Source organism: Muscardinus avellanarius (genome assembly GCF_963383645.1).
Source record: "Muscardinus avellanarius genome assembly, chromosome: 12".
NCBI lineage: Eukaryota > Metazoa > Chordata > Mammalia > Rodentia > Gliridae > Muscardinus > Muscardinus avellanarius.
Window position 1 is genome coordinate 17173530 of NC_137798.1, and position 26877 is coordinate 17200406.

The following is a 26877-nucleotide window of genomic DNA, read 5'->3' on the forward strand; positions in this document are numbered from 1 at the left end:
AACTTCCTATAATGAAGAGCTATTTAAGCATTAGCATATGGTTCTGTTCTAGGGTATATATTAGTTTATTTGAATGCCCATTATGTGCCAATCATATCCTGAGTTTGAAGGCTGTCAGTCAACAGAGTTGATCAAAGTCCCTTTGTGATATTTATGGGAGCAGACAGATAATAACCATATTAAATAACTAAATCATATAGCTAATAAGGATTAACTTGCTCATAGAACTGGATTAAATTCTGCCACAAACAAAAGGTCATGACTTCTAAGGACTTCATTACCAAATGCAAAATAGCTGCCTTGAGAAGCAAGTGGTTGTGTATAGCTTTGCTGTACACTGGGTCTTTTGCAAATCTAGTGACATTTACTTAACCCAAAGGCAAATATTGCATTGATGTGGAAGCAAAGGACTGCCTATTAAATTTCAAAAATAAAACATGCTGAGTCAAGGACTTTCTTAGGCCAGCTCTATATTTTAGAACATTTCAGTTATTTGTCCAACCAGCCAGGAAACTTTTCATTAATAGTCACTTTCAGTTTTGGTGTTCAATTCAAGATATATTTCTTAATTGAAAACTTAATTTCTGCATGAAAATTAAAATTCAAGCTGGGCGTGGTGGCGCACGCTTGTAATCCCCGCGCTTGGGAGGCTGAGACAGGAGGATCACACAGGTTCGAAGCCAGCCTCAGCTACTCAGGCTCTCAGCAACTTAGTGAAACCCTGTTTCCAAATAAAATATAAAATAGGTCTCGGAGTATAGCCCGGAGGTAGAAAGCCCCTGGATTCCACCCCCAGTACCACCAAAAATATAAAAAAATTAAAATTCATCCTAGAAATAGTATGTGAGAAAATTAGGCACCTAGTGTTTTTCTTATTACTTGAATTTATTAGCTTTGTATCCTATAGAAAGTTAAATAATACTGTAAATTGAGTACAGGTACAGTAGTCCTTATCAGAAATACGTTGAGGCCAGAAGTGTTCCAGATTTTTTAATTTTTTTGGATTTTGAATATTTGCATATACATATCTTGAGTATGGAAATCTTGATGTATAACTTGAGGATGGAAATTCAGATCTAAACACAGAATTTATTTATATTTCAAATACATCTTTTATCCCATATCCTGAAAATAATTTTATACAACATCTTTAGTGTGCTTGAGTTTGACTATGACTTGTCATATGAGTCAAGTGTAGAACTGCCCACTTGTATCCTGTCCGCACTCAAAAGTATTTTGGATTTTGAATTTTTGGATTAGTGATGCTGAGTGGTAAAGCCTATGAAAATATTTCAAAACCCAACAAACTTCAAAATCTGAAACACTTCTGATCCCAAATATTTTAAGTAAGAGATATTCAACCTGTATTAATGTTAAATATTATAATGACTGAATATTTTACATATATTTTGTCATAATCATATGTTATATATATGTATGTATATGTATACATAATTTTTTTGCTTTTTTTTGTGGTACTAGGGGTGGAACCCAGGGGCTTTCTACCTCCGGGCTATACTCCCAGAGCTATTTTATATTTTATTTGAAAACAGGGTCTCACTAAGTTGCTGAGAGCCTCACTAAGTAGCTGAGGCTGGCTTCGAACCTGTGCGATCCTCCTGTCTCAGCCTCCCAAGCACAGGGATTACAAGCGTGCGCCACCACGCCTGGCTTTGTATACATATTTTTTGAAAGAGAAAACTAATTTTAGGTCTGTCACAATGTCTATAAACATGAGAAACAGCGTTAAAATTTTTGAGAATCATTTTAAGAGTACTGTAAATAATTGAAATTTCTAATTCCCTCAGGTCCTGTCAAGTCAATACAGCTGCCTTTATTTCCATGAAGAGTGTAAGTGATTAGAGAAATTAGCCACAGTTTTTCGTTTGGCTGCTGGGAGCTCTAGTGTGATAAAATCTGTGAGACCTGCCCTTTAGAATTACTTTAGGTGGAAGACCTTTCGGCATCTTAGTGGAGACACTATGAGAATGCAAGTCTGACTAAAAAGGACATAAATTCTCTTGAGACACTGTTAGCTGAGGCCCCGAAACACCTGAATACAATGATTTCTGTGTGTGTATATGCACAACTCTACTCGGTGTAAGTAAATCGTGTGTGTGTGTGTGTGTGTGTGTGTGTGTGTGTGTGTTACTGGGGGGATGAACCAGGGGCAATCTACCTCTAAACTACACCCCCAGCTGTACTTTTTTTTTTTTTTTTTAAACAGGGTCTCACTAAGTTGTAGAGGGCCTCACTAAGTAGCTGAGGCTGGCTCTGAACCTGGATCCTCCTGTCTCAGCCTCCCAAGTACTGGGATTACAAGCGTGTGCCACCACACACTGGCTGTAAATTCTCTTTTTAAAAATCATAGTAAAATAAATGTTAAAACAAAAAGATTTCTTGTGCATTGATGTTCTGACCCCCTCAGCTTGTCATTTCTGTAACCCCCCCCCCCATCCATGCAGGGCTCATAGTCTCAGCTGACCAGCCCTGTTATATATACCTGTCTTCCTTAGAGTTAGGCAGACTGTAACATAGATCTCAAGTTGATCTTCAAGTGACAGATAAGCAGAATAACGCCTGGGCCGGTTTCCATCTGGCTTGGTATTTATGGAGCACTTCCCTTGTGAAGGCTCTGGCCTGTGCAGTGGCAGCAGAATGCTAATGTGTTCAGCCAGCCTCTTTACTGTTAGGTTAGATGTCTGAGCAGGGTGCTTTACCTTCTGAAGTCCCTTTCCTGATCTGTAAATTAATGAGAATGCATGCTCTTGAAGTTCCTTAGAGCTTTTAATTCCTGAATTCTATACAGAAATGAATACTCTGTCTCTCCATTTTTTAAACTTTTCCTGCCTTTTGGCCCAGAGAAGCTGCTTATTTTTCTTGGGTGATAAAGACTTCACTGGGTTTAGAGCTTGAAAAAGAAACAGAAGGGCTGGGAATATGGCTCAGTGGTAGACTGCGTGCCTTGTGGAGAGCCCTGGGTTGTGTCCCCAGCAAAGAAAGGGGGGTTAACAGTCCAAATTATTTGAATTTGGACTAGGAATCTTTGAGAATATATGTGTCATTTTGCAATCTATGCCTGAGTTGGGAGAGTGATCTGTGAGTCGTTTTTGTCTGAAATAAAAATAAGTATGCACTCTGGACTTGAATTTTACAGACTATTGTTATTTGAAAGTGGGCTTCCAGGCAGCTGTTCACTTACTGAGAGGAGTGTGACCTTGGGCAAGTGATTGTACAAGTTTACTTTCTTTAAATGGGGAAAGATAAAATGGGGAGAGACTTATGTTTTTAAAATTTAACAAACATCTATGCTTCTTTTGTGCCATACAGTATTCTAAACGTTTTTACAAGTAATTTAATTCCTGCTACTACCCTGTACACATTGATACTGTTATTATCCCCATTTAATGAAGTGAAAAACTCAGAGAGATTGTATAATTCATATAAAGCCAAACAGTAACAGAACTGGTTTCTTTAAGCCATCATTCAGCTCTTAACTGCTTTATGCTGCATAAGAATTAAAATGAAAGCCGGGCGTGGTGGCGTGAGCTTGTAATCCCAGCATTCAGGAGGCTGAGACCTCAGGGTCTGGGTTGGAGCACAGACTCAGCTACTAGTGAGGCCCTCTGCAACTCAATGAGACCCTGTTTCAAAACAAAGAATAAAAAATAGCTCTCTGGTAATTCCACCCCCAGTACTTAAAAATAAAAAAAGAATTAAAATGAAGCACTTGATAAAACACATCACACCTCAAGATGATAGAGATCATCTTAATTGAATGTTAATTGAATGTTTGCACAGGTGACAATGAAAACCTATAGCCAATTTCTAAAGTACCTAAATACTTGAACACCTAATTTTTTCAGATTTACCCAAATTACAATGATTTATTCATAATTTTGAACTTTGGTGGTTACTGCAGAGTATGTAGAGTGGAGATATTTAGTTGAATTTAAATAAACCATATTCAAATCCAAAAAATTGCCTTGAAAAGTTAATTCATGATAAGTCTCTTTATATATTACTTATTTTTCTCATAATAATGTGTTGAAGAATTTAAGAAATTTGGTTTAAGTTTTGTGTTGGTTGAGAACAAAAATAAAATATTCTTATAGCATTTGAATATATTTTTCTGTAAGAATATTTATAATTGATATGCAAATAATAGTACATATACAAAATTTTCTTTCATTTACAGCCACAGTCACTGCTTTTTACTCTTGTCAGTAAAGCCAGCTTTGCCACTTTTCTTTTTAAAGACATCTTGCAGTACTTAAATGAACTATACTAGGAATCAAAGAACTGTATTTTATTTTATAATATTACAACTTTGAACCGGGAGATTGATGCATTTGTCTCTTATTTTCCTCATCTGGAACAAAGTAAATTAGACAAAATTATTTCTAAGATCCTTTATAATTCTCAATTAAAACAGAAACATATATGCTGGGTGTAGTGGTGCATGCCTATAATCCGTGCTTGGGAGGCTGAGACGGAAGGATTTTAGATTTAAGGACAGCTTCAGCAAATAGTGAGACTCTTATCAACCTAGTGAGACCCTGTTTCAAAATAAAAATAAAATAGAATTTGGACTGTAACTCAGAGATAGAATGCCCCTGAGTCTAATACCTAGTACTAAAAAAAAAAAAAAAAAAAAACAAATATAAACACACACCTGAGATTGAAACATTAAGTGTTAGGAAATCAAGAATATTTCAGTGACTGTGGAACCCAACTCATTAGTCAGTGTACACATATGAAATGTTAAGAATGCTGCTGTGAAGAATGGATGGGTTGGTATAACTGTGGAGCTATGTAGTTAGTGCTGGATTTTACCTAAAGTGAATATTGGTTTGCGTTGATATGTCCTTTCCTTCTTCGTGATCACGGTTGTGGTTGGTGTCACAAGTTTTGGGGAAGCTTGGCTAAAATTAGCAGTACAGTTTGTCCATGGACCATAGTGCAGCGTAACCATGCAGAGGTGACATTCATGACCTTAGGATTGTGCGCCAGTGACCATTCACAGCCTTAGATGGCTTCTGTAAGCTCTGGGGAAGAGTCCAAAGTCATGAAAGATCAGGGTGGAGAGGCCTTAGGAAAGGGTTCTTTTGTACCCTTTCAAAGAGGTTCAAAAGTCAGGAAGGTGCTTCAAAAAGTTGTGGTTTAGTGGAGAGGAGAGCAAGAAGGCGTGCTTGATAGGCTTAAAAACAAGCCACAATGCAGTTTTTATTACAGTGGCTTTGTAGTGTAGTTTAAAGTCAGGTATTGTGATTCCTCCAGCATGGTTTTTGTTGCTGAGAACTACCTTGGCTATTCTGGGCTTTTTGTTAATTCCAGAAAAATTTAAGAACTGATTTTTCTATGTCTGTGATAAATGATCTTGGTAGTTTAATGGGCATTGCGTTAAATCTGTAGATCACTTTTGGGAGGATGGCCATTTTAATGATATTTATTCTGCCAATCCATGAACATGGAAGATCCTTCCATCTTCTAAGATCTTCGATTTCTTTTTTCAGTGTTTTATAATTTTCTTTGTAGAGATCTTTTATCTCCTTGGTCAAATTTATTCCTAAGTATTTTATTTTTTTGTGGGAGATCCTGAGTGGAAGTGTTTTTTGAATTTCTTTTTCAGTGGATTTATGGTTGGTGTACAGAAAAGCTTCTGACTTTTTAAGGTTGATTTTGTATCCAGATACTTTGAAAACAGCATGGTACTGGCAAAAAAACAGATACATAGACCAATGGAGTAGAATAGAAGACCCAGAAACAAGTCCACATACTTTCAGCCAATTGATTTTTGACAAAGGGGCCAAAAACATACACTGGAAAAAAGACAGTCTCTTCAACAAATGGTTTTGGCAAAACTGGTTAACCATATGCAGAAAATTGGAAATTAATCCCACTTTTTCACCCTGTACAAAAGTCAACTCACGATGGATCAAAGACTTAGATATCAAACCAGAGACCTTGAAGCTCCTTGAAGAGGGCATAGGTCCAACACTGCAACACATAGGCACAGATAAACACTTTCTCAACAAGATTCCAAAGGCACAACAAATTAAAAGGCGACTCAATACATGGATTGCATGAAACTGAAGAGCTTCTGTTCACCAAAGGAAACTGTCAAGAAACTCAATCGAGAGCCAACAGAATGGGAGATTTTTGCCACCTACCCCTCCGATAGAGGACTAATATCTAGAATATACAGAGAACTCAAGAAACTCAACATTAAGAAAACAAAGCATCCAGTAACAAAATGGGCAAGTGAACTAAATAGACACTTCACAAAAGAAATTCAAATGGCCAATAAATGCATGAAAAAATGATCAACATCACTGGCAATCAGAGAGATGCAAATCAAAACTACCCTGAGATTTCACCTAACTGCAACTAGAATGGCAATCATTCAAAATACAAACAACAATAGATGCTGGCGAGGATGTGGAGAAGCGGGAACTCTAAAACATTGTTGGTGGGATTGAAAATTAGTGCAACCACTTTGGAAAACAGTATGGAGAATCCTCAGAAGAATGGGAACAAATCTACCATTTGATCCAGCAATACCACTTCTGGGTATCTACCCAAAAGAAAAGAAACCAAACTACCAAACTAATGCATGTGTATCTATGTTCATAGCTGCACAATTCACCATAGCCAAACTATGGAACCAGCCAAGATGTCCATCAACAGATGAATGGATTACAAAACTGTGGGATATGTACACAATGGAATTTTACTCAGCCATCAAAAAAAAAAAAAAAACTCAATTACATCATTTTTAGGGAAATGGATGGAACTGGAGGACATTATGCTAAATGAGATTAGTCAGTCACAAAAAATAAAAAATCAGATGCTTTCCCTAATATGTGAGAGTTAGGGAGAATTGGGTCTTAGGAGGAACTCTAGATGAAAAAAAAATCCTATGGAGAAGCAAACAAGACAACCTAAAGGAGGAGAAAGGAGGGGGAAGAGGAAAATCTCTAAAACACACAATGTATTTAAACATATCGAAGTCAACCACTAAGCCAAGCAAGGGAGGGAGGGGGGGAATGGGGTGAGAATCGGGCAGGGGTTAAATCAGTGATGTGTGCATGTCTCTACACACAAGTTTTTTACCCCAATATGATGTATGAATATAATGCAGCAATAAAAAAATAAGAAAGAGAAAGAACAAAATAAAAAAGCAAAGATGAAAAAGAAAGCCACAACACACGGGAAATGAATAGAGCATGGTAGAGACGGGGATCTGGCTGGAACAGAGAGGACGTGCGGGGATCAGTAAGACACGAGCTGGAGAGACCTGGTGGAGACGGGTCAGCTGGGTAACTTGAGAGCGGCTGCACGCCAGAGACTGCCTTTGCTCGGCCCAGTCGCTAGCTCCACAAGGCGGCTCTGGCCCTAGTGTCAAGCTTAAGAGTTTATGCTGGATTCACTAGGCAGTTAGGGGCCTGTAAACAACAAAAACCAGATTCTGAGGACTGTGATGGAATGGATTTTCAGGAAGACTAATCTGTATTGGGGTATAAGATAGATAAGGACTAATGATTGGTTCTGGTGACCGTCTGCTTTCATGACTTCAGTGAGGGCTGTGTTCAGACCAGTCCCACTGGCAGCTATGACTGGACTTCCTACTTTTTTTATTTATTTAATTTTTTTTGTGGTACTGGGGATGGAGCCCAGGGGCACTCTACATCCAAGCTACACCCCCAGCCCTATTTTTTATTCTTTATTTTGAAATAGGGTCTCACTGAGTTATGGAGGGCCTCACTAAGTAACTGAGGCTGTCCGTGAACCCGTATCCTCCTGTCTCAGCCTCCTGAATCCTGGGATTACAAGCGTGCCCATCATGCCTGGCTGACTTGCTCCTCTTTAGAAGTAGCCCTTCAGGGCCTGGAGTTTAACCAAATTCTTAAAATTCCCCATCTTCTCTGTCCAAGAAGAAAAGTGAACATCATAGGCATTGGGAAAACTGAAGAGTTGGAGTGATCCATAGATGAAATGAACTAATGTGAGAACTAAATTCTTCATCACCGTAAGTTCAAAGACAGGCTGATGAGCACTTTCCAGGGATCAAGTTGAATTAGACATGTTCTCAGGATTCTTGAAGCCAGAGAGTGTACAAGTTGCTGCTCTTTAGAAGAAGTTTAGGGAACCCTAGGAGAGAGCCTGCAGTCATTTCTTCCTTCTCAAGATACCCTAGTGGAGAGCTCTTCTAAGCTCGTACTCTCAGGTACACATACTACTGGTGTCTCTGGGCCCTTGGTTTAGAATCGAAACCCATGCTAGTTCAGAGCTACTTCAGAGCTCTATCTAGGGGGGAATAGAAGAAGAATCTTTTTCCAGGTCTGGACTGCTATATTTTCTGTTTTAATTATTTTTAAAGCCTGCCAAGGGAGCAGAGAGATTCCTAGCCCCTCTTACCATGATATGAAATGGAAAAAGAAGCCTGAGAAAAAACCTTCAGTAAATTCTGCTCTCTTCTGTTTTAACTGCGCAACTTTTCTAACTACTACTGTGATTGAAATATTATGTTTTATTAAAATTCAGATATTTTTCTAATAGATTCTTAAAAGTTATCGTCATATAGTACTTGTAGTGTAGTATTTTATGTGTTTAATAATGCTATTATATAATCTGCAGTATTCCTTAAAATACTTGTGTAGTGGTTATGTATACAATTAATAGATAACTACTAGCTCTAATTTTTATTCCAAAAATTTTATTTAAAAAGCTGGGTGTGATGGTGCACACTTGTAATTCCAGTACTTGGGAGGCTGAGATAGGAGGATCGCACAGATTTGAAGCCAGCCTCACCTACTTAGTGAGGCTCTCAGCAACTTAGTGAGACCCTGTTTCCAAATAAAATATAAAAGAGGTCTGGGAGTGTAGCCCGAAGGTAGAAGGCCCCTGGATTTTATCCCTAGCACCACAAACACACACACACACACACACACACACACACTTTAACTATTTAACACATTTGCCTAAATTCATTGAGTCATCCAAAGGATTGTGAGCTCCAATCATGGTTTTGGAGTTTATTTGGTTTACTTTCTAGGGAGATAGTGATCAAAACAACCAAATATTATCCAAATGTTATATTATTCAAAATTGCTTTTTCAAAAAAGTTTATTTTTTGTCACTTTTAATTTGATGATCCTAGTGCTGTGTAAGCCGCTTTCTGCTAGGGCTTTTGGAAATGTATTATAGTTTTGCAGACATAAGAATAACAAGTCACAGGGGGCTCCCCCTCCCCTCCCCTCTTCACCATCTTCCCCTAATACTTTTTTTTTGGGGGGGTAATACTGGGAATGGAACCCAGGGACATTCTACCTCCAAGCCTCACTCTCCGCCAGTCCTATTTTTTGCTCTTATTAAGTTGCGGAGGGCCTCACTGAGTAGCTGAGGCTGTCCATTAACCACTGAGCCTCCTGTCTCAGCCGCCCAAGTACTGGGATTACAGGTGCGCCACCACACCCGGCTCTCCCCGGCTCCCACTTTCTTTTTCCTTTATCTGACCTGGTAATTTACCGTAATTCTCAGCACAGAAATACTGTTTTAGGATATGTAGAGTGGTGGTGGTGGTGTTTTGCTAGGCAGTCATACATCCCCAGGTTCCCTTCTCCCTTTTTTTTCTCAAATTTGGAGTCCGGGTCTCACCAGGCTGGCCATGAACTTGCAGTTATCCTGCTTCAGCCTCTCAGATGTCTGGGGTTACAAGCCGTGCCACCAGGCCTGGCTAGTGGTAGTGATTAAAAGTAGTTTTAAGAGCTATCCGGGGGCTGAGGATACTCAGTGGCAGAATGCTTGTTTACCATGTGCAAAGCCCTGGTTTTTATCCCCAGTGCCATAAAAAGGAAGAAATACCTATGTTGAGAGTGAAGACAGTTTGATGAGGGAATGACTTAGCTAGGCCTCGGGATACAAGATTGAGAGTTATATTTGCTAATGCCCCGGTTAGATGTTCCTAAGGTGCTGATGTAGACGTGGTTAGCCAGTTGTGTGCCTTCAAAGAATCAAGCACCTGTTAGCCAGCTTGGTGGAACTAGTTGTAATGGGAGTCTGAGATGGGAGGAGGATCGAAGGTTCAAGGACAGCCTCAGCAACATAAAAGCAGGCTCAGCAACCTGGTGAGACCCTGCTTCCAAAACAAAGAGTAAAAGGGCTGAGAGTATTAACTCAGAGGTAAAATGCCCCTGGGTTCAATCTGCAGTACTACCAAAAAAATAATTATAGACTCTCTTACAAATTTAATTTTATATTTTAAAAAATTGATTAATACTAATGAAAAGTGTAGATTACATAAGTTTACAGATCATTGCACATTTTATACATGTATTGAATTATCATACTGTATTCCAAAAATATATACAATGATTATGTGTCTATTAAAATAAAAAACATATACTAAAAAAAAAGCTGTATAGGGCAGGGGGTGTAGCTCGGAGGTCGAATACCCCTGGGTTCCATCCCCAGACCTGCAAAAAAAAAAGAAAAGAAAAAAAAAGCTGTATAGTGTAACCTGTTTATTGTATATGAAATGTATTATCTTTTTAGCCTTAATAGATTTGATATCTGATAGGCTTTTATAAATAATGGAAATTGCTTCCAGGTTCTCTTTTTTTTTGTCCCCTTTAAAGAATATTTGGAGATCCATGAGTCTGCTTTTTTGTTTCTTTTGAGGTACCGGGGATCTAGCCCAGGGCCTCATGTATGCTAGGCAAGTTTCCTACCATTGAGCCACGTTCCCAGCCCTAGAAACACATAAAAGCCACTGGATTTGATTATTGCAAGCTATCATGGAGAAGGAAGAAAATGTAGTAACTTCCCCCAAACAATTAAGTTAATTGTCTTGACTATTCTTTACTTCCTCACAAAATGCACACTGTATTTTTAAAAGGTATTAAATATTTTTGCATATAGATAATCATTTAAAAATATAAGGCCAGACTACAAAGCAGTGTGACGGCTTTTCTTTGTCACTTGTAAACTCTATTAAAAAGGTAGTCTTGAGCCGGGCGTGGTGGCGCACGCTTGTAATCCCCCGCTTGGGAGGCGGAAACAGGAGGATCGCGCAGGTTCGAAGCCAGCCGCGCTGGCGTAAGAGACCCTGTTTCAAAAATATAAAATAGGTCTGGGAGTGTAGCCCGGAGGTAGAAGGGCTTCCAGGAACCCCAGTACCACCCAAAAAAAAGAAAAAAAAAAAAAGGTAGTCTTGAGAATTCCAGAAAATGATGATCATGGAGGTTTTATCATTTTAGTTTATAACCAGTAATATGCATCCAGCCAGGAGTCAAGATATGGATTCTAGTTGCCATCTTGCATGGTGTGATCTTGAATAAGTCTCTCAACTATTTATCAGCCTCATAATCTTTAGCAGTAAAAAGACGTATTTTTCATTTTTTTCTCTTTATTAACTTTCTTCTTTTCATTTCTCTAAGATTTCTTTAATATTGTAGAAGTCAAATCCATACCATTCTTTTTAATCCTAGGACCTTGGGAAGCACTTAGCCTCAGTCTCCCGTCTTGACGGAGGTGCAGCAGAACTGGGTTCACAGCTTCGGTTGTTAAATCTGTCACAGCCTTTGTTTGAAGCCAGTTTGATGGGGACAGAACCTTAGGATCACCAGGCAGGAAGTGGGCCTTCTGGTTCTTAGCAGGCTTTTGCCCTTGGGCACCAGCTTTCTTAGGCATCTCAGTGCCAGAAGGGAGCTGAGCCAAGCCTGAGCTCCCCGTCCTGCCCGAGCGGCAGCACCACAACTAATCCATAGCACTTCTGCCTGGGGAGGCACTGGAAGGCAGCTGCTCATTTGTTTTGCTTAATATAAGGTTGAAGGTTAACATTACGTGTTCATGAGTAATGTAATTTATTTTTATTTTATTCTTTTTTTTCTCTGAATCTTTTTAATTTTTCAGTTACTTTTTAACTAGAAAAATCTGTTTAATATTTTAAAGAAATTTTTTTTCTTTTAGTATTGGAGAGCAAACCCAGGGCCTCACATTTGATAGGCAAGCATTCTACCTCTGAGCTATACTCCAGCCCTTTTTATTTTTATTTTTGTTTTTATTCTGAGACAGGGTCTCCCTCAGTTGCCTAGACTGGCCTTGAACTTGAGATCTTTCTGCCTCAGCCTGCCAGGTACCTGGGGTTATAGGCAGACTATAGTTATACTTTCTGAAGTTTTAATTTTCCTCAATGTATAACTTTGCTTAGGCTGCCTTAAATTACTATAGACTTGGGTGTCATAATCATCAAAAAATTATTTTCTACAGTTGTGAGGCTGGAAGTCCAAGGTGAGATGCCAGCCTGACCAGGTCGTGGTGAGGTTCTGTTTCTGGCTTGCAGGCAGCTGCCTACCCCAGGTACTCACATGGCTTGTCCTCCAGGGATGCACCAGGAGAGAGCAGCCCTAACCGTGTCGGCAGGGCCTGCTGACATCTTGGAATCCTGAGGAGGGAAGGGGGATACAGACGGGTCTTTAAGGCTGCCAGCTCAGTTGGAGTAGGGCCTCACCTTGCCTTACCTTGATCCCGCTCAGGCTCTGTCTCCAAAGCAGGCGCATGGTTGTCAGGGCCTCAGCACAGGAATTTTGCTGGGACACAAGTCATCCTTCTCATCCAGTTGTTTGTTTATAACAAGGTCTCACTACACTTCTTAGGATTGCCATGAGTATTCCCAGGTTGCCTTAGCTTTCCGGGCATCTGGGATTGGGACTCAGGCACGCCACTATGCCTGACTTAAATATTTTATTTTAGACAAGTGGTTTCTATAATTCCAAAACAGTACATTTAATGAAAGTCTTGTGATTACAAATAACCCACTGAAGAAGCTTAAATAAACTGATTAGTAGGGATGAGAATTTTCTCTAATAGGCCTCATGGGGGATTGGAACATTGTCAGAAAATCAGGCAACTATCTTTGGGGGGTGATTTGGTAGCCAATTGTGGTCTGTCTTGTTTTATTTGCTGCTTTGCTACTGCATAGCCAGAGCATCCTAGGGCTCCGAGCATACACTGCCTCGCCTCAGGTGCAGTGGGCAGCCGAGCCCTGGTTCCAGCGTCCTGGGAAGGGAGCTCAGCCCGCTGAGGTAGGTCTGCTTGGCGCCTGTTGGCTAGGATGGGGTTGAGGCACACGTCACGCTGTTAGAGCAAGCCAGAGTGTGCGCTTCTGATGCTGGTGGTTAAAGCTCACACCTGTGTGGTCTTCCTAACACTTTTTCAGGCTGGTACAGCTTTGATTTTACAGAGGAAACATTGAGCGTCTTGCCTTGAGTAGCAGCCCACTGCTGGGGAGCCTTCTCGCTGTCCTCCACCACACGGCCCACACCGTGGCTGCCTGTCTCTGCTGTCTCAGCCCACACTGCTGACCTCTGCATAATGGTTATCATAGTGCGTTATCATTTGTATCTAGTGGCTCTGTCTACCAGCTTGAGGATTTTTTTTTTTTTTTTTTGGTGGTACTGGGGTTCCTGGAAGCCCTTCTACCTCCGGGCTACACTCCCAGACCTATTTTTACATTTTTATTTGGAAACAGGGTCTCCTAAGCCAGCGCGCGGGGCTAGCTTCGAACCTGCGCGATCCTCCTGTTTCTGCCTCCCAAGCGCGGGGATTACAAGCGTGCGCCACCACGCCTGGCCAGCTTGAGGATTTTTTAAGTGTATCTTGTTACCTTGGTTGGGGACTGGACGATGACCTGGAAAAACTGAGGCTAGAACTCGGGCCTCCTCATTTTAAGACCAGAACTTTCCCCGTATGGTATATTGATGCCATTACTTTTAGAACCCAAGAATAATTAAATTACTCTTTTAGCCAATTTTTTGATAATAGCTTGCATTCTGTGCGATGATGGAGAGCATCTTTTCCAATGTGGTTCTTCACAAGAGAGATGAGAGCTCCCATTTATGTACCTTAAGTGCGACTAGGGTCCCTGTGAGTGGTCTGAGTGCTCAGCAGCCATAACCAAGTGAGTAGTGCTCCTCAGCAGCGGTCCCTAAACTTGGCGCGTGTGAGGACAGTGATCTAAGCAAACACCCATACTGTAGGAGTTCTACTGTTATGCAGGTATTAATAAAATCATAATGACGTAAAGTTAAGGAACACCTGTAGTTCTTTACTAGAGACTAGTGCCCAGCTGTGAGAGGTCACTTAACCCGTGGACCACCCCGACACTGACGTGCAGAGCTGACGTCCTGGCATTGCTCTAGCACTCAGCTCTCTAGGGTTACCCACGTTCTGGGGGAGGGAGCGATGAGCCCAGAGACCCTCCTGGGAACCAGACTCATGCCATGTAACTCATGGCATGCCTGGAAGAGCTCGAAGCCCACCAGGGATGGATGGAACAAATTTCTTGCGTGTGTCATTTGTTTCCCTCTTTATGAAGGACACAGGAAATCTTTGATTCATGGCCTGATTTTATTCCTGGAGGAAAGTGGAGACCTCCTTTCTGTTCCAATAGGCATGATATCATATAAGTACTGAAACTGATTATTAAAATGTATCTGAACTAGGCCAGGCGTGTTGGCGCATGCTTGTAATCCTAGCGCTTGAGAGGCTGAGACAGGAGGATTGCTCAGGTTCGAAGCCAGCCTCAGCTACTTAGTGAGGTTCTCAGCAACTTAGACCCTGTTTCCAAGTAAAATATAAAAATAGGTTTGAGAGTATAGCCTGGAGGTAGAAAGCCCCTGGGTTCTACCCCCAATACAGTAACAACAACAACCAGAAAATGTATCTGAGCTATATAGTTGTCATTTATATTTCAAAATAAGCATTGAAGCACATAAGCGTGTTTTTGTTGTTTTGTGTTTTTTTTTTTTTTTTTTTTGCGGGTCTGGGGATGGAACCCAGGGGCATTCGACCTCCAAGCTACACCCCCTGCCCTATTTTTTGTTCTTTATTTTGAAACCGGGTCTCACTGAGTTGCAGAGGGCCTCACTGAGTAGCTGAGGCTGTCTGCGAACCACGATCCTCCGGTCTCAGCCTCCCGAATGCTGGGATTACAAGCGTGCGCCACCACGCCCGGCTCATAAGCGTGGTTTTAAGGCCATGGTGAAAGACAGTGCATGTCATTAAAAGCCGCAGCTCTGAAGCCAACTGGGTTCCAACTCCAGCTTTTGCTGCTTCTGTCTGGGTGACCTCGGGCCAGTCACTTCCTCTTTCTCTGTGCCAGTTACCTAGAAATTGAAGTGTCGTCCTGTCTTCCAGAATTGCTCTGAGAATTAAATGATACATAGGGAGTATGTGGTGGTGCTTGGCAGTGATGGCTTACTAGCTAAGTGCTGGCTGGCATGTTACATATTGCAGATGGTCATTTTAGAGAAATTTTTCTGAAAGGTCTTAAAATACCAGTTCAATCAAGTTTGCTCCCAAGGTTCCTTCTTCTGATAGGCTTCCTGATGCTAAAATAGGCATTCTTCATCCTAACCTTTAAGTCTGTTCATAGTCTGTCTCAGTCCTTTCTTTCTCATACTTTCTCTGCATAAATTCTCTAAGTTGTACTTCCTACCCATTTCACACTGTGCTGTTTTGTTTGTTGTTAAAGTCTCCGAATCATAAAGCCTTTGATTGTAACTCTTTGTCCCCATCACCCAGTACAGTGCAATAAGCGCTGAAAATAGGCGCTGCTCACCAAGTGCGGCACACGCCCGTGATCCCAGTACCTAGAGCGCAGAGACGGGCTTCCACAGATGGCGCTGCTAGCCAGATGCGGCGCACACCTGTGACCCCAGTACCTAGAGTGCAGAGACGGGCTTCCACAGATGGCGCTGCTAGCCAGGTGTGGCACACACCCGTGACCCCAGTACCTAGAGCGCAGAGACGGGCTTCCACAGATGGCGCTGCTAGCCAGATGCGGCGCACACCTGTGACCCCAGTACCTAGAGACGGGCTTCCACATGTGGCCAGTGCTCACTCTGCTCTCTAACAGGAAAGCAGCGGACTCCAGGAGACTGAACTGTATCTGCCTCTATTTCCAACAGACTCATGTTCAACTTTCACTTAAAAAAAAGGCAGGAAAGGCCGGGCGTGGTGCCGCACATGGAATCCCCGCGCTTGGGAGGTGGAGACAGGAGGATCACACAGGTTTGAAGCCAGCCATGTGCGCTTGCTTAAGAGACCCTGTTTCCAAATGAAAAAGCATAAAAATAGGTCTGGGAGTGTAGCCCGGAAGTAGAAGGGTTTCCAGGAACCCCAGTACCACCAAAAAAAAAAAATAAAAAATAAAAAAGGTAATACAGCTGGGCGTGGTGGCGCACGGTTGTAATCCCTGCGCTTGGGAGGCAGAGACAGGAGGATCACGCAGGTTCGAAGCCAGCCGCGCGTGCTGGCTTAGGAGACCCTGTTTCCCAAAAAAAAATGTAAAAATAGGTCTGGGAGTGTAGCCTGGGGGTAGAAGGGCTTCCAGGAACCCGAGTACCACAAAAAAAAAAAAAAAAAAGTAATATAGCCGGGCGTGGTGGCTCACGCTTATAATCCCCGCGCTTGGGAGGCAGAAACAGAGGGATCGCACTGGTTCAAAGCCAGCCTTGCTGGCTTAAGAGACCCTGTTTCCAAATTTAAAATTATATATATATATTAGGTCTGGGAGTGTAGCCCGGTGTAGTAGTAGTAGTAGTAGGGCTTCTAGGAACCCCAGTACCACACACACACACACACACACACACACACACACACACACACACACACAAAGTTAATATAAAATTATAGCAAAAAAAAAAGGAACCTGAACTCAGCACCACGGCTGGACCAGTCCACGGTGGTGGCGGCAGCAGGGGCTGGAGAAGAGATTTAATTTAGTCGATTTTCTGTGGTTGTTGGTTGTTCACGAGTCTCATGAGTGATGGAAGCTGCAGTTTTTCAAAGGGGTCAAGAAGCTGCTGGAGGTTTGGTTCTGCCAGGTGCACCAGACACAAGCCAAGTATCCAGGGAGCTCCGCACTATCCCAAGACCTGAGTGGGATGTACTCCTGAAGACGAGCAGTGGTCAGTGGCAAGTGTGACCCACACTGACGAGCAGGACGCTCATGCACTCAGTGAGAGTAGCTTGCTCGTCTCCAAGAGATGACTCATTCTGAAGACACGTGGTGCCACCCTCTTGCTGAAAGCACTGGTTCCTCTATTTAAGCTTTCTAGGGATTACAGTGGGTTTGACTCAGTTCAAAGCTTCTTTTATTCTCGTAAGAATTTCGTGAAGCCTTCTTCCCAAGGGCACCCACACTGAAATTTCCGGGAAGACATGAGCTTCTGAAGCAGTTGTCCCAAATGGAGCAATGCACTGTATGGAACAGGTGGATTCTGACTGTTGGTGCTTGGATGCTCTGGATTTTCCAAAGGGTCAGGTAATCCGTCAACCAAATCAACCCTGGAAATGTTGATGAGTGAGCTTGACCCAGCAGTTATGGACCAGTTCTGCATGGAAGATGGTGTTACTGCAAAGGGTGTTCCTCGTGGGAGTGGAGTTTATGACCTGATCCCAGATCTGCCTTTGATGTCACACTGGTCAACTTGTGGGTATTCGATGGATGGAATGAAATCAGATGAACTTACTGGACTATTCACATCACCCCAGAACCAGAATTTTCTTATGTTAGCGTTGAAGGAAAATTAAGTCAAACCTCCTGTGATTACCTGATCAGGAAGGTTGTGGAAGGCTTCAAGCCAGGAAAATGTGTAGCCACCTTGTTAATTAGAGTTTTCAGTGTCACACAGGGCTCTTTACCCCAGGAGATGGAGAGTTTTAAATGTCTTGATCGCTAGGGTGCTCTGTTCAATGATTGCCGTTTTGTTTTTACCAGTTCTGCTAGGAAACAGCAAAGTTGATTAAGAAAGAGGAAGAAAAGATGCAAAAAGAGAACACAAATAGACGGTGGGGGCTGCTAACTAGGTGTCGATACTGGGCGCGCTTTCCACGACCACCAGCTTGTAGTTGCAGAAAGCCCTAGGCCTCAGGCAGAGTGAGCGTTGTGAAGGGCGCATTATTAGATCAAGGAGTTCGATAGCTCGCATTAGTGCTGTCTCCTGTTTAGAAACTGTGCCATTCTTTCTGTGAAATCGAAGTGCATGGGGAAAAAACTTTTTACTATATGAAACTTTACAACTCTTGTGAAAACAGTTCAAAGAAAAATGCTGAGACAGGAGGACACAGGTTCAAGGACGATAGCCTCAGCAATGTAGTGAGGCTCTCAGTAACCTGGTGAGACCCTGTTCAAAATTTTAAAAGAAGGGGCAGAGTTATATCTTGGAGGTACAGTACCCCAGGGTTCTAGCCCCAGTACCAAAAGTAAATTTAAAAATTATGAAATATATACACTGTGAGTTGTTTCAGTGACAGATCAGAACTTTTTAAAAATTGCAAAGAAACTGGCATGATGGCAGATGCATATAATCCCAGTACTTGGGAGGCTGAAGCAGGAGGATCGCAGATTTGAAGCCAACCTCTGCAATTTAGTGAGACCCTCTTTCCAAATTAAAAATAAAATAGGTCTGGTGGTGTAGCCTGGAGGTAGAAGGCCTCTGGGATCCACCACCAGTACCACCAAAAAAAAAAAAAAAAAAAAGTGAAAATTTTTGCACACATTTTAGCATGAGTGTTCATTAACTTGTGTAGCAAGTTAATTTAAAACTTGAGGTAGCCAGGCATGGTAGTGCACGCTTGTAATCCCCGCGCTTGGGAGGCAAAGACAGGAGGATCGTGCTGGTTTGAAGCCAGCCTCGCTGACTTAAGAAATCCTGTTTCCAAATAAAAAAAATATAAAAACAGGTCTGGGGGTGTAGCCTGGAGGCATAAGGGTTTCCAGGAATCCCAGTACCACCAAAAATAAAAATAATAAACTTGAGTTAAAAATTAGAGCACTTGTGAGAAATTTTAAGTCACCACAACTCAGTGAAAACCTTGATAGGTTAGAGTGTTTAGAACTGTGTAATATCAAATATAGTGCTCCTTGTACTGCACACCAGCCCTTCTGATGCTCCCTGATTCGCACGCTTTCCTTTGAAGCTGCCAGCGCCTTGTAACTGGTAGCAGGACCCCGAGGCTGTGATCGTCCATGTCGCAGATTTGGTGCTGGGAGAGGGCAAGAAACTAGCGAAGGAAGAGATGGCAGTGGGGCCTGCACTTTCTTTCTAATACATAATAATAACAATAAAACATCTTAGTTTATAATGGGACATATAAGACTTTTTAACCTTTTCACCATTAGCGATATTTTGTATTAAAACTATTGTACCTGGCCGGGTGTGGTGGCACACGCTTGTAATCCCCGCGCTTGGGAGGCTGAGACAGGAGGATTGCGCAGGTTCAAAGCCAGCCGCCCTGGCTTAAGAGACCCTGTTTCCAAATTTTAAAAAAGTATAAAAAATAGGTCTGGGAGTGTAGCCCAGAGGTAGAAGGGTTTCTAGGAACCCCAGTACCGCCAAAAAAAAAAAAAAAACAAAAACAACAAAACAAAACAAAAAATAAAAAAACTATTGTACTTGACATTAAAATTGAGTATTTCTAGGATGATAAATGTTTTCTTAAATCTTAAGTAGTTTATATAAACTGGGTTTATTTTATTTTATTTTATTTTATTTTTGGTGGTACTGGGGATGGAACCCTTCTACCTCTGGGCTATATTCCCAGACCTATTTTATATTTCATTTGGAAACAGGGTCTCTTAAGCCAGCAAGGCTGGCTTCGATCCTGCACAATCCTCCTGTCTCCACCTCCGAAGCGCGGGGATTACAAGTGTGCGCCACCACGCTCAGCTAAACTGGGGTTTTTGTAAAAGCAATTTTATGCCATAACTTTAAACAATTCTGTTGAACAGGAATTTGGAATCCCACATCATCTATAGTTCTGTATATTTTGTGAATCAAGGTTTTACTATGTCTCATTTTTAGTTTTACTCTTAGTATGTAATGTGACATTAGTTATTTTAGGCACCAAAGATGAGTTATATTGAGAGAACTTTAGGGGTAGGGGTATAGCCCAGGGACACTGAGCTTGCCTGACATACAGAGGCCTTCAGCTGCTGACACTGTACAAATAAGATATTATAGTTATGCATATTTTGAACATGATACAGAACTTTCTTTTTTGTTTACCAGATACTCTAGATGAATATTTTGAGTATGATGCCGAGGAGTTCTTGGTCTCTTTGGCCTTGTTAATAACAGAAGGACGAACACCCGAATGTTCTGTAAAAGGTCGAACGGAAAGTTTCCATTGCCCTCCAGCACAGTCTCGTCACCCAGTAACTACCAAGCACGAATGCAGTGACGAGCTGGCCCAGGTGAGAACCATGTGTTGGATGCCTTTTAGAATCCTCATTACAGTTATAATTTCCACATTTAAATATAAAATTGGCTCTTACAGAGGCTCTTGAGGGCAGGTGGCCGTGTGGTCCCGGGGAGGTGAGTAGTTCCACACCTGCCTTCTCATAGTCTCAAGTTGACCATCCTTGTTATGATTCAGTTTTCTTTATGTTTAAAGTAGAGTCTTAGCCCTGGCTCTTCCACTTTGTGTTCTTGTCCAGTCAGTAAATTGATGGGTTAACCCATTAGTCTCTTGTATTTTTTTAAGAAAAAGAAAATATTCTTGTTCCTACATTAATATTTTAGAATAATACTATTAAAGTATTTTGGTATGTAGAGTACAATTTGCTTTAAGAATTTTTCTCCATTTTTACTTCCTCAAATGTAGTCCAAATTTTATACTTAAAAAGAATCTTACGTATTTTGAGTATTTAATGAAAATAATGTTTTGTGGGTTTTTTTTTTCTTTTTGCGGTTCTTGGGATGGAACCCAGGGACATTTGACCTCCAAGCTACACCCCCTGCCCTATTTTTTATTCTTTATTTTGAAACCGGGTCTCACTGAGTTGCAGAGGGCCTCACTAAGTAGCTGAGGCTGTCCGCAAACCATGATCCTTCAGGTCTCAGCCTCCCGAATGCTGGGATTACAAGCGCGGGCCACTACGGCCAGCTGAAAATAATGTTGTGATAGCTTTGTCTTCCAGATTTAAGAATTAATCTTTCTTGTGAAAGGGTGATGAAATTAACAAACTAGGCAAAGCTGGGCCAACTCAGACACCTGTCGGACATTGTGTATGGCAGTTTCTTTGTCTGTTTGTCTTTGCACAAGACAGAACAAAGATATCCTCCCCAACAAAATTGCATCATAAATAGTCAGTAGTAATCTTGTACCCTAGAGCTCACTAGCTTGAGTACATTAATGAGAAAATCTCAAGAGCCAAGCCTGAGCAAAGATCTGCAGTAGGTGACTCATCTCTCATAATGATATCCACTAGACAGTTACAGTTTTCAAGCTTACATAAAAAGTTGGGCAGGTTAAGACATTTTCATATTCCTTTTCTAAGTGTCGCCAAGCCAGACGAACCAGGTCTGATGTCACGTTGCTGTGGAAGAAGAACCTTCCGGTCATGGTGGAAGTGATGCTGCTGCCCGACTGCTGCTACAGCGACGGGGGGCCCACCGCAGAGGGCACCGACCTGGACGATCCCGCGATCAAGCAGGACGCACTGCTGCTGGAAAGGTGGACCCTAGAACCCGTGCCTCGACAGTAAGTTGTTGGGCTGTGTTAAAGTTGTTTCTGACAAAGTTTTCCACTGCCTCCTACAAGTTATTTTAATGTTGTGACATGTCTTCGCATCCCTCTATTTATGTAGTAAAACTTAAAACTTAGAGGGTTGATACTTGTTTGACATGAGTGCAAATTTAAGGACACTGGGACATGCATTTCTGTGCTCCTGAAAGCACACATCCCTGCTGTCTTCCTGGACTCCAGTCCTCTCCCTGCTGACAGTAAGCTGATGCTCTGTGCCTTCCCTAGGAGTGGAGAGCGGGCTGTAGAAGAGAAGGCGCTCCTGCTGGCTGTCCGCTCCTTTGTGTTCTTCTCCCAGCTGAGTGCGTGGCTGAGTATTTCTCATGGTGCTGTTCCAAGAAATATTCTCTACAGGTATGTCTAGTGCGAAACGGGATGGTGTGCGCCACATTGTTTAACTTACCAAATGGTACTTTTAAGATAGTTTCTTTCCTTCATTTTGAAATATGTGTAGATATACTTTAATGAGGTTTTTCTCAAAACAAGTTAGAGAAATTTAGATTGAGTTGCTAAGAATTTTGCTGATTGGATTATATTTGGTGTCAAATAGTCCAAGCATACTTTAGAATGGACTTAATTCCAAGCATACTTTAGAATGGACTTAATGATACCACTGTAAAGTGGAGACACCTTACGGGCTTGTGTGTGTGTGTGTGTGTGTGTGTGTGTGTGTGTGTGTGTGCGCACGCGCGCATATGGGGTTGGCCCTGGTGTGTTCTGCCTCTGAGCTTGTGTGTGCGCGCATGTGTGCATGTGGGGATTGGCCCTGGTGTGCTCTGCCTCCTAGCCATACCCCCATCTTTATTTTTGTGAAACATGGTCTCACTATGTTGGGGATGACCTAAGTTTCTGAGGTTGGCCATGAATCTGCAATCCTCCTTCCTCAGCCTCCCAAGTACTGGGATTACAAGCATGTACTACCACTCCAGGGTCAATCTTAAGTTTTAACATCTTTAAAAAAAATGAACATAAGCAGGCATGGTGGTGTGTATGTCTGTAGTCGTAGATACACAGGAGGCTGATATAGAAAGATTGCTTGAGCCAGTGAATTCAAAGCCAGCCTGGACAACATAGCAAAACTCTGTCTCAAAAACAAAGCTGGGCATGGTGGTGCACGCTTGTAATCCCAGCTTTTGGGAGGCTGAGACAGGAGGATTGTGGCTCCTGGACAACATCAGCTATTTAGTGAGGACCTTTGCAACTCAGTGACACCCTGTTTCAAAACAAAGAATAAAAACTAGGTTCCATCCCTGGTACCACAAAAAACAAAAACAAAAAACACTAGGGCTGGGAGTGTAGCTCTGAAGTAGAATGCCTCTGGGCTCCATCTCCAGTACTGCAAAAAACAAACAAATAAAAATATATAAACACATATATATATACACACACAGACACACACATGCATGCACATACATAACACATACATGTTTGTTTGTATATAAATATATAGCCTATCTGTAAAACAACTAATTGTCTCTATAGGTAGGTGGCCATTATATAGTTTCTCTTAATTATCTTGCTAAATAAAATTAGGTGAATGCATTTACTTTCTTAATAAATAACAAGTCCTTTTTTCTTTCTATTTTGACAAATGCTTTTAAATTATATTATTTTTGAGTGTGAAGATTAAGTTATCCAGTGTTCTGGTGATTTTTTTTTTTTTTTTTTTTTTTTTTTTTGGTGGTACGGGGGATTGAACCCAGGGACATTCTACCTCTAAGCTATATCCTGAATTCCCCCCTTTTTTATTTTGAAACAGTGTTTCACTAAGCGTCTAAGGATCTCATTGAATTGCTGAGACTGGCCTTAAATCTGTTATCCTCTTGTCTTAGCTTCCCAAGTATTAGAATTACAGATATATACCAACTTGGTGTTTTGTATTTTGGTGTGTGTGTATGTGTGTGTGTTTTACTGGAGATTGAACTCAGGAATGCAGCCAAGATACAGCACCAGCCCTTTTTACTTTTATGTTTTGAAGCAGGTTCTTGCTAGGTTCCTAAGAGTCTTGCTACATCATTGAGGCTGTTCTTGAACCTAGGATCTTCCTGTCTCAGTCTCCTAAGTACTAGAATTATAGTTGTACACCACAGTACCCTCAGTGTGATGTTCTTAAAAAGATCATTTCTTTCAAATATAATATCTTACACCACTATGTTTTTATCAGAATGATATGCATGGTAAAGTGGTTAAAAATAAACCTTATGGTCATTAATGCAAACAAATGTAAGTATATGGCTTCTTTACATTTTTGAAATAATATACAGTGATAAAGATAGAACTTTTTTAATCTGTTAATTCCGTATTTTCCTCTTTGACTCTAGAGTCAGTGCTGCTGATGTGGACCTAAAGTGGAATTTCTCACAGACTCCAACCGAACATGTGTTTCCTGTTCCCAACGTTTCTCACAATGTGGCCTTGAAAGTCAGTGTTCAGTCCTTACCCAGGCAATCTAATTACCCAGTTTTGACCTGCAGTATTCACACTAATATTAGCCTTTATGAGAAAAGGATTCAAGAACATGAACTTAAAACTCATCCACATCGCAGTTCCAATGAAGCAGAACAGTGTAGTCCAAACAGTTCACGGCATCTGTGTAGCAAAACAGCTTGGACCATGGCACCTGAAAGTGTATTACATGTAAAAAAGGGCACAACTCCAGAGTATAATGCAGCCATTAAAAATGTCAAACTGTATCCAGGTACCAGCAGTAAATCTGACTATGGGGCATCTCAAGCCAACATCCTGGGCTTCAGAGGTATAGATTTAAAGTCACATGAAGCATCAGTGAGAACTTTAAAGTCATTTTCAATGATTGATTCTCGTGTCTCTAGCCACCAGAGTGCCTGGCAGTCAGGTGGTGAGACTAACCCTCTAATAGACTCCTTGATCCAGGACCGACAGGAAGTTATCGCCAGAATCGCTCAGCATTTGATTCATTGTGACCCAAGCACTTCCCGTGTCTCTGAACATCCATTTACTACTCGAGAGTCCGGCTCCCTTCATTCAAAACTTTACCGGGTTTCACAAGAACATGAAAATGTGAGCAAATGTAAAGAAACTTTCTCTGCTTCTTTTGGTAGTCCCGAGATTGCCTCCTCCGAAGATACCAATGAGGGGAATATTCAAGTAAAACCAGAAACTCCTCAAAATGAAACTTGCATTTCTAACAGTCCTTATTCTCGTCAGTCTGTTGGAGAGACGAACCCTTTGGTAGGCTCTTTACTCCAGGAGCGACAGGATGTCATTGCAAGAATCGCTCATCACTTGGAGCACATCGGTCCAACAGCATCACATATTCCTCGGCCATCATTCAACGTGCGTGACTCCAACTCGATTCCTTCTAAATTATTCAGGAGTTCATATGAAGACAAAAACTTACTGAAGAGGAATAAGGATGATGTTTCTGTTTCCATTTCTCATACAAAATTTTCCTTGTTAGGAGGAGACAGCAGTCATGGGAACAACTTAATATCTAATGAATCCTATAGTTCTTTGAAATGCAGTAGTAAAGAAACGTCTTCTTTGAAACCTCAAGTCAGAAGTCAGTGTCAGAACAGTCCTCATCAAATCATCCCAAGTGCATATCAGAAGACACAGAACAGGGCTACTAGTTTATTGACTTCCTCAAATACATCTCATTGCAGTGAAAATAATGGGGATTTGATAAGGAGATTGGAAAATACAAATTCTGAGTCACATTTTAAGGAGCAAGAAATTAGCAACAATATCAATAAACAGTGTTTGAATTGCAACAGTATTGATGAACAGATTTACACAAGTAAGAATAAAGAAACAGTAAAAAATGAAAATTGTAACATGGGATCCTTTGCCAATCTTCAATATGATAATTCAAAACAAAATGATTCTAAGCTAAAAGTTGCCATATTGGAAATGTCTAAATATTTGGACAAGTATGAAAATAATTGCTTGAATGAAGACTCAAAATGGCCAAAGACATGTGGACAAAGTACTCAGCTGAATAGTATGGACAGTTATCTCAGTAAAGAAAATGAAGGTTTCAAATACACGAAAACAGACAAGTTAGAAAATGAGCAGGATGAGAGAGACTCGGCTGATGGGAAACCTCAGAACTGTTCTCAAAGGAAGCATCTGAAAGGCTGTTTGTCGATGTGTGAACGGCTGAACAAGGCAGAGTTGTTGGTAGGTAACACCTCACATTTCAAATGTAACTCAGCTGTGTGTAATGACTTTTTATTTTGTTCACAGGACATCTAGTAATAAGACCCAAGGTGTTCATTATCAATAGAACACACACTGTGATAAACCTTCTACAGAAATATTAACTTCTTCACAAATAACACTCTCTTAAGAGAAAATGCTATGTAAATAGAATAAACAAAGATCATGTGGTTTAAAATAGGGAATAAGCCAGGTGTGATGGCACAGGCCTATAATTCTAGTACTTGGAAGGCTGAGACAGGAGAATCAGATTCAAGGCCAGGAAAAAAATAGGGTGTAGTACCTTAAAGAATGATATTATGGCATTATTGTGTGTGTGTGCGTGTGCGTGTATGTGTTCATGTGTGTGCATGTGCGCATTTGTGCGTGTGTGCGCATGTGCGTGGGTGTGTGTATGTGTGGGTGTGTCCGTGGGTGTGTGCGTGGGTGTGTCTGCGCATGGTGCTAGGGTTCGAACACAGGGCACTCCACCTCTGATCTACACCCTCAGCCCTATTTTACTTTTCATTTGGAAACAGCATCTCGCTGTGTTGCTGAGCCTGGCTTCAAACCTGCAGTCCTCCTTTCTCAGCTTCTCAAGCACTGGAATTACAGTACAGGCCAGTGTCACCATCCTTGAAATACAGGCCAGTGTCACCATCCTTGGAAATATTTTTTTTTCTCATAATCTAGTAGGTCTAATATTTAGATCCTTTAGCTTTGTTCTTTCCCCTCTTTCACATTCTAAAAGATCTGTTACTTTTTCTTCTTCTCCTGGTATTTTTTTTGGGGGGGGGGTAATCAAGATTGAACCCAAGGGCATTCTACCTCTGAGCTACACCCCTGCCCTTTAATTTTTTATTTTGGAACAGAATCTCACAAAGTTGCAAAGGGTCTTGCTGAGTTGTTGAGAGTGACCATGAACCTGAAATCCTCCTGTCTCAGCCTCCCTAGTACTGAGATGGTAGACATGCCCTACCATACCCGGTCTATTACTTTTTCTTATATTCAGAATAAACTAGGGTTTTAATATTTAGTCTGTGGATTCAGGAGAATGAATGTTATTTAATATGTATAACATATTTTGATTTTGTATGTTTT

At 41.3% G+C, this 26877-nt stretch overlaps 1 protein-coding gene and 1 pseudogene across 5 annotated transcripts in view; both read left to right on the forward strand.

Moving 5' to 3' along the window:
• The window catches only part of ATOSA (atos homolog A), a gene marked incomplete at both ends in the record, with an annotated part of 93750 nt that overhangs the window by 49519 nt on the left and 17354 nt on the right, over positions 1–26877 (forward strand). For 3 of the 4 annotated variants that reach the window (XM_080708272.1, XM_080708270.1, XM_080708271.1), the window contains 4 exons: positions 20082–20266; positions 21353–21555; positions 21826–21951; positions 23919–25758. In XM_080708272.1, the coding sequence (XP_080564398.1) occupies positions 20082–20266; positions 21353–21555; positions 21826–21951; positions 23919–25758 (2354 nt within the window). Of the gene's footprint in view, positions 1–20081; positions 20267–21352; positions 21556–21825; positions 21952–23897; positions 25759–26877 lie in introns of those variants that run through there. The other variant, XM_080708273.1, reaches the window with a different exon arrangement.
• On the forward strand, positions 13846–17813 carry LOC308271507 (S-adenosylmethionine decarboxylase proenzyme 2-like; annotated as a pseudogene). The gene is made up of 2 exons: positions 13846–13929; positions 16848–17813. The product of its transcript is annotated as an S-adenosylmethionine decarboxylase proenzyme 2-like (transcript).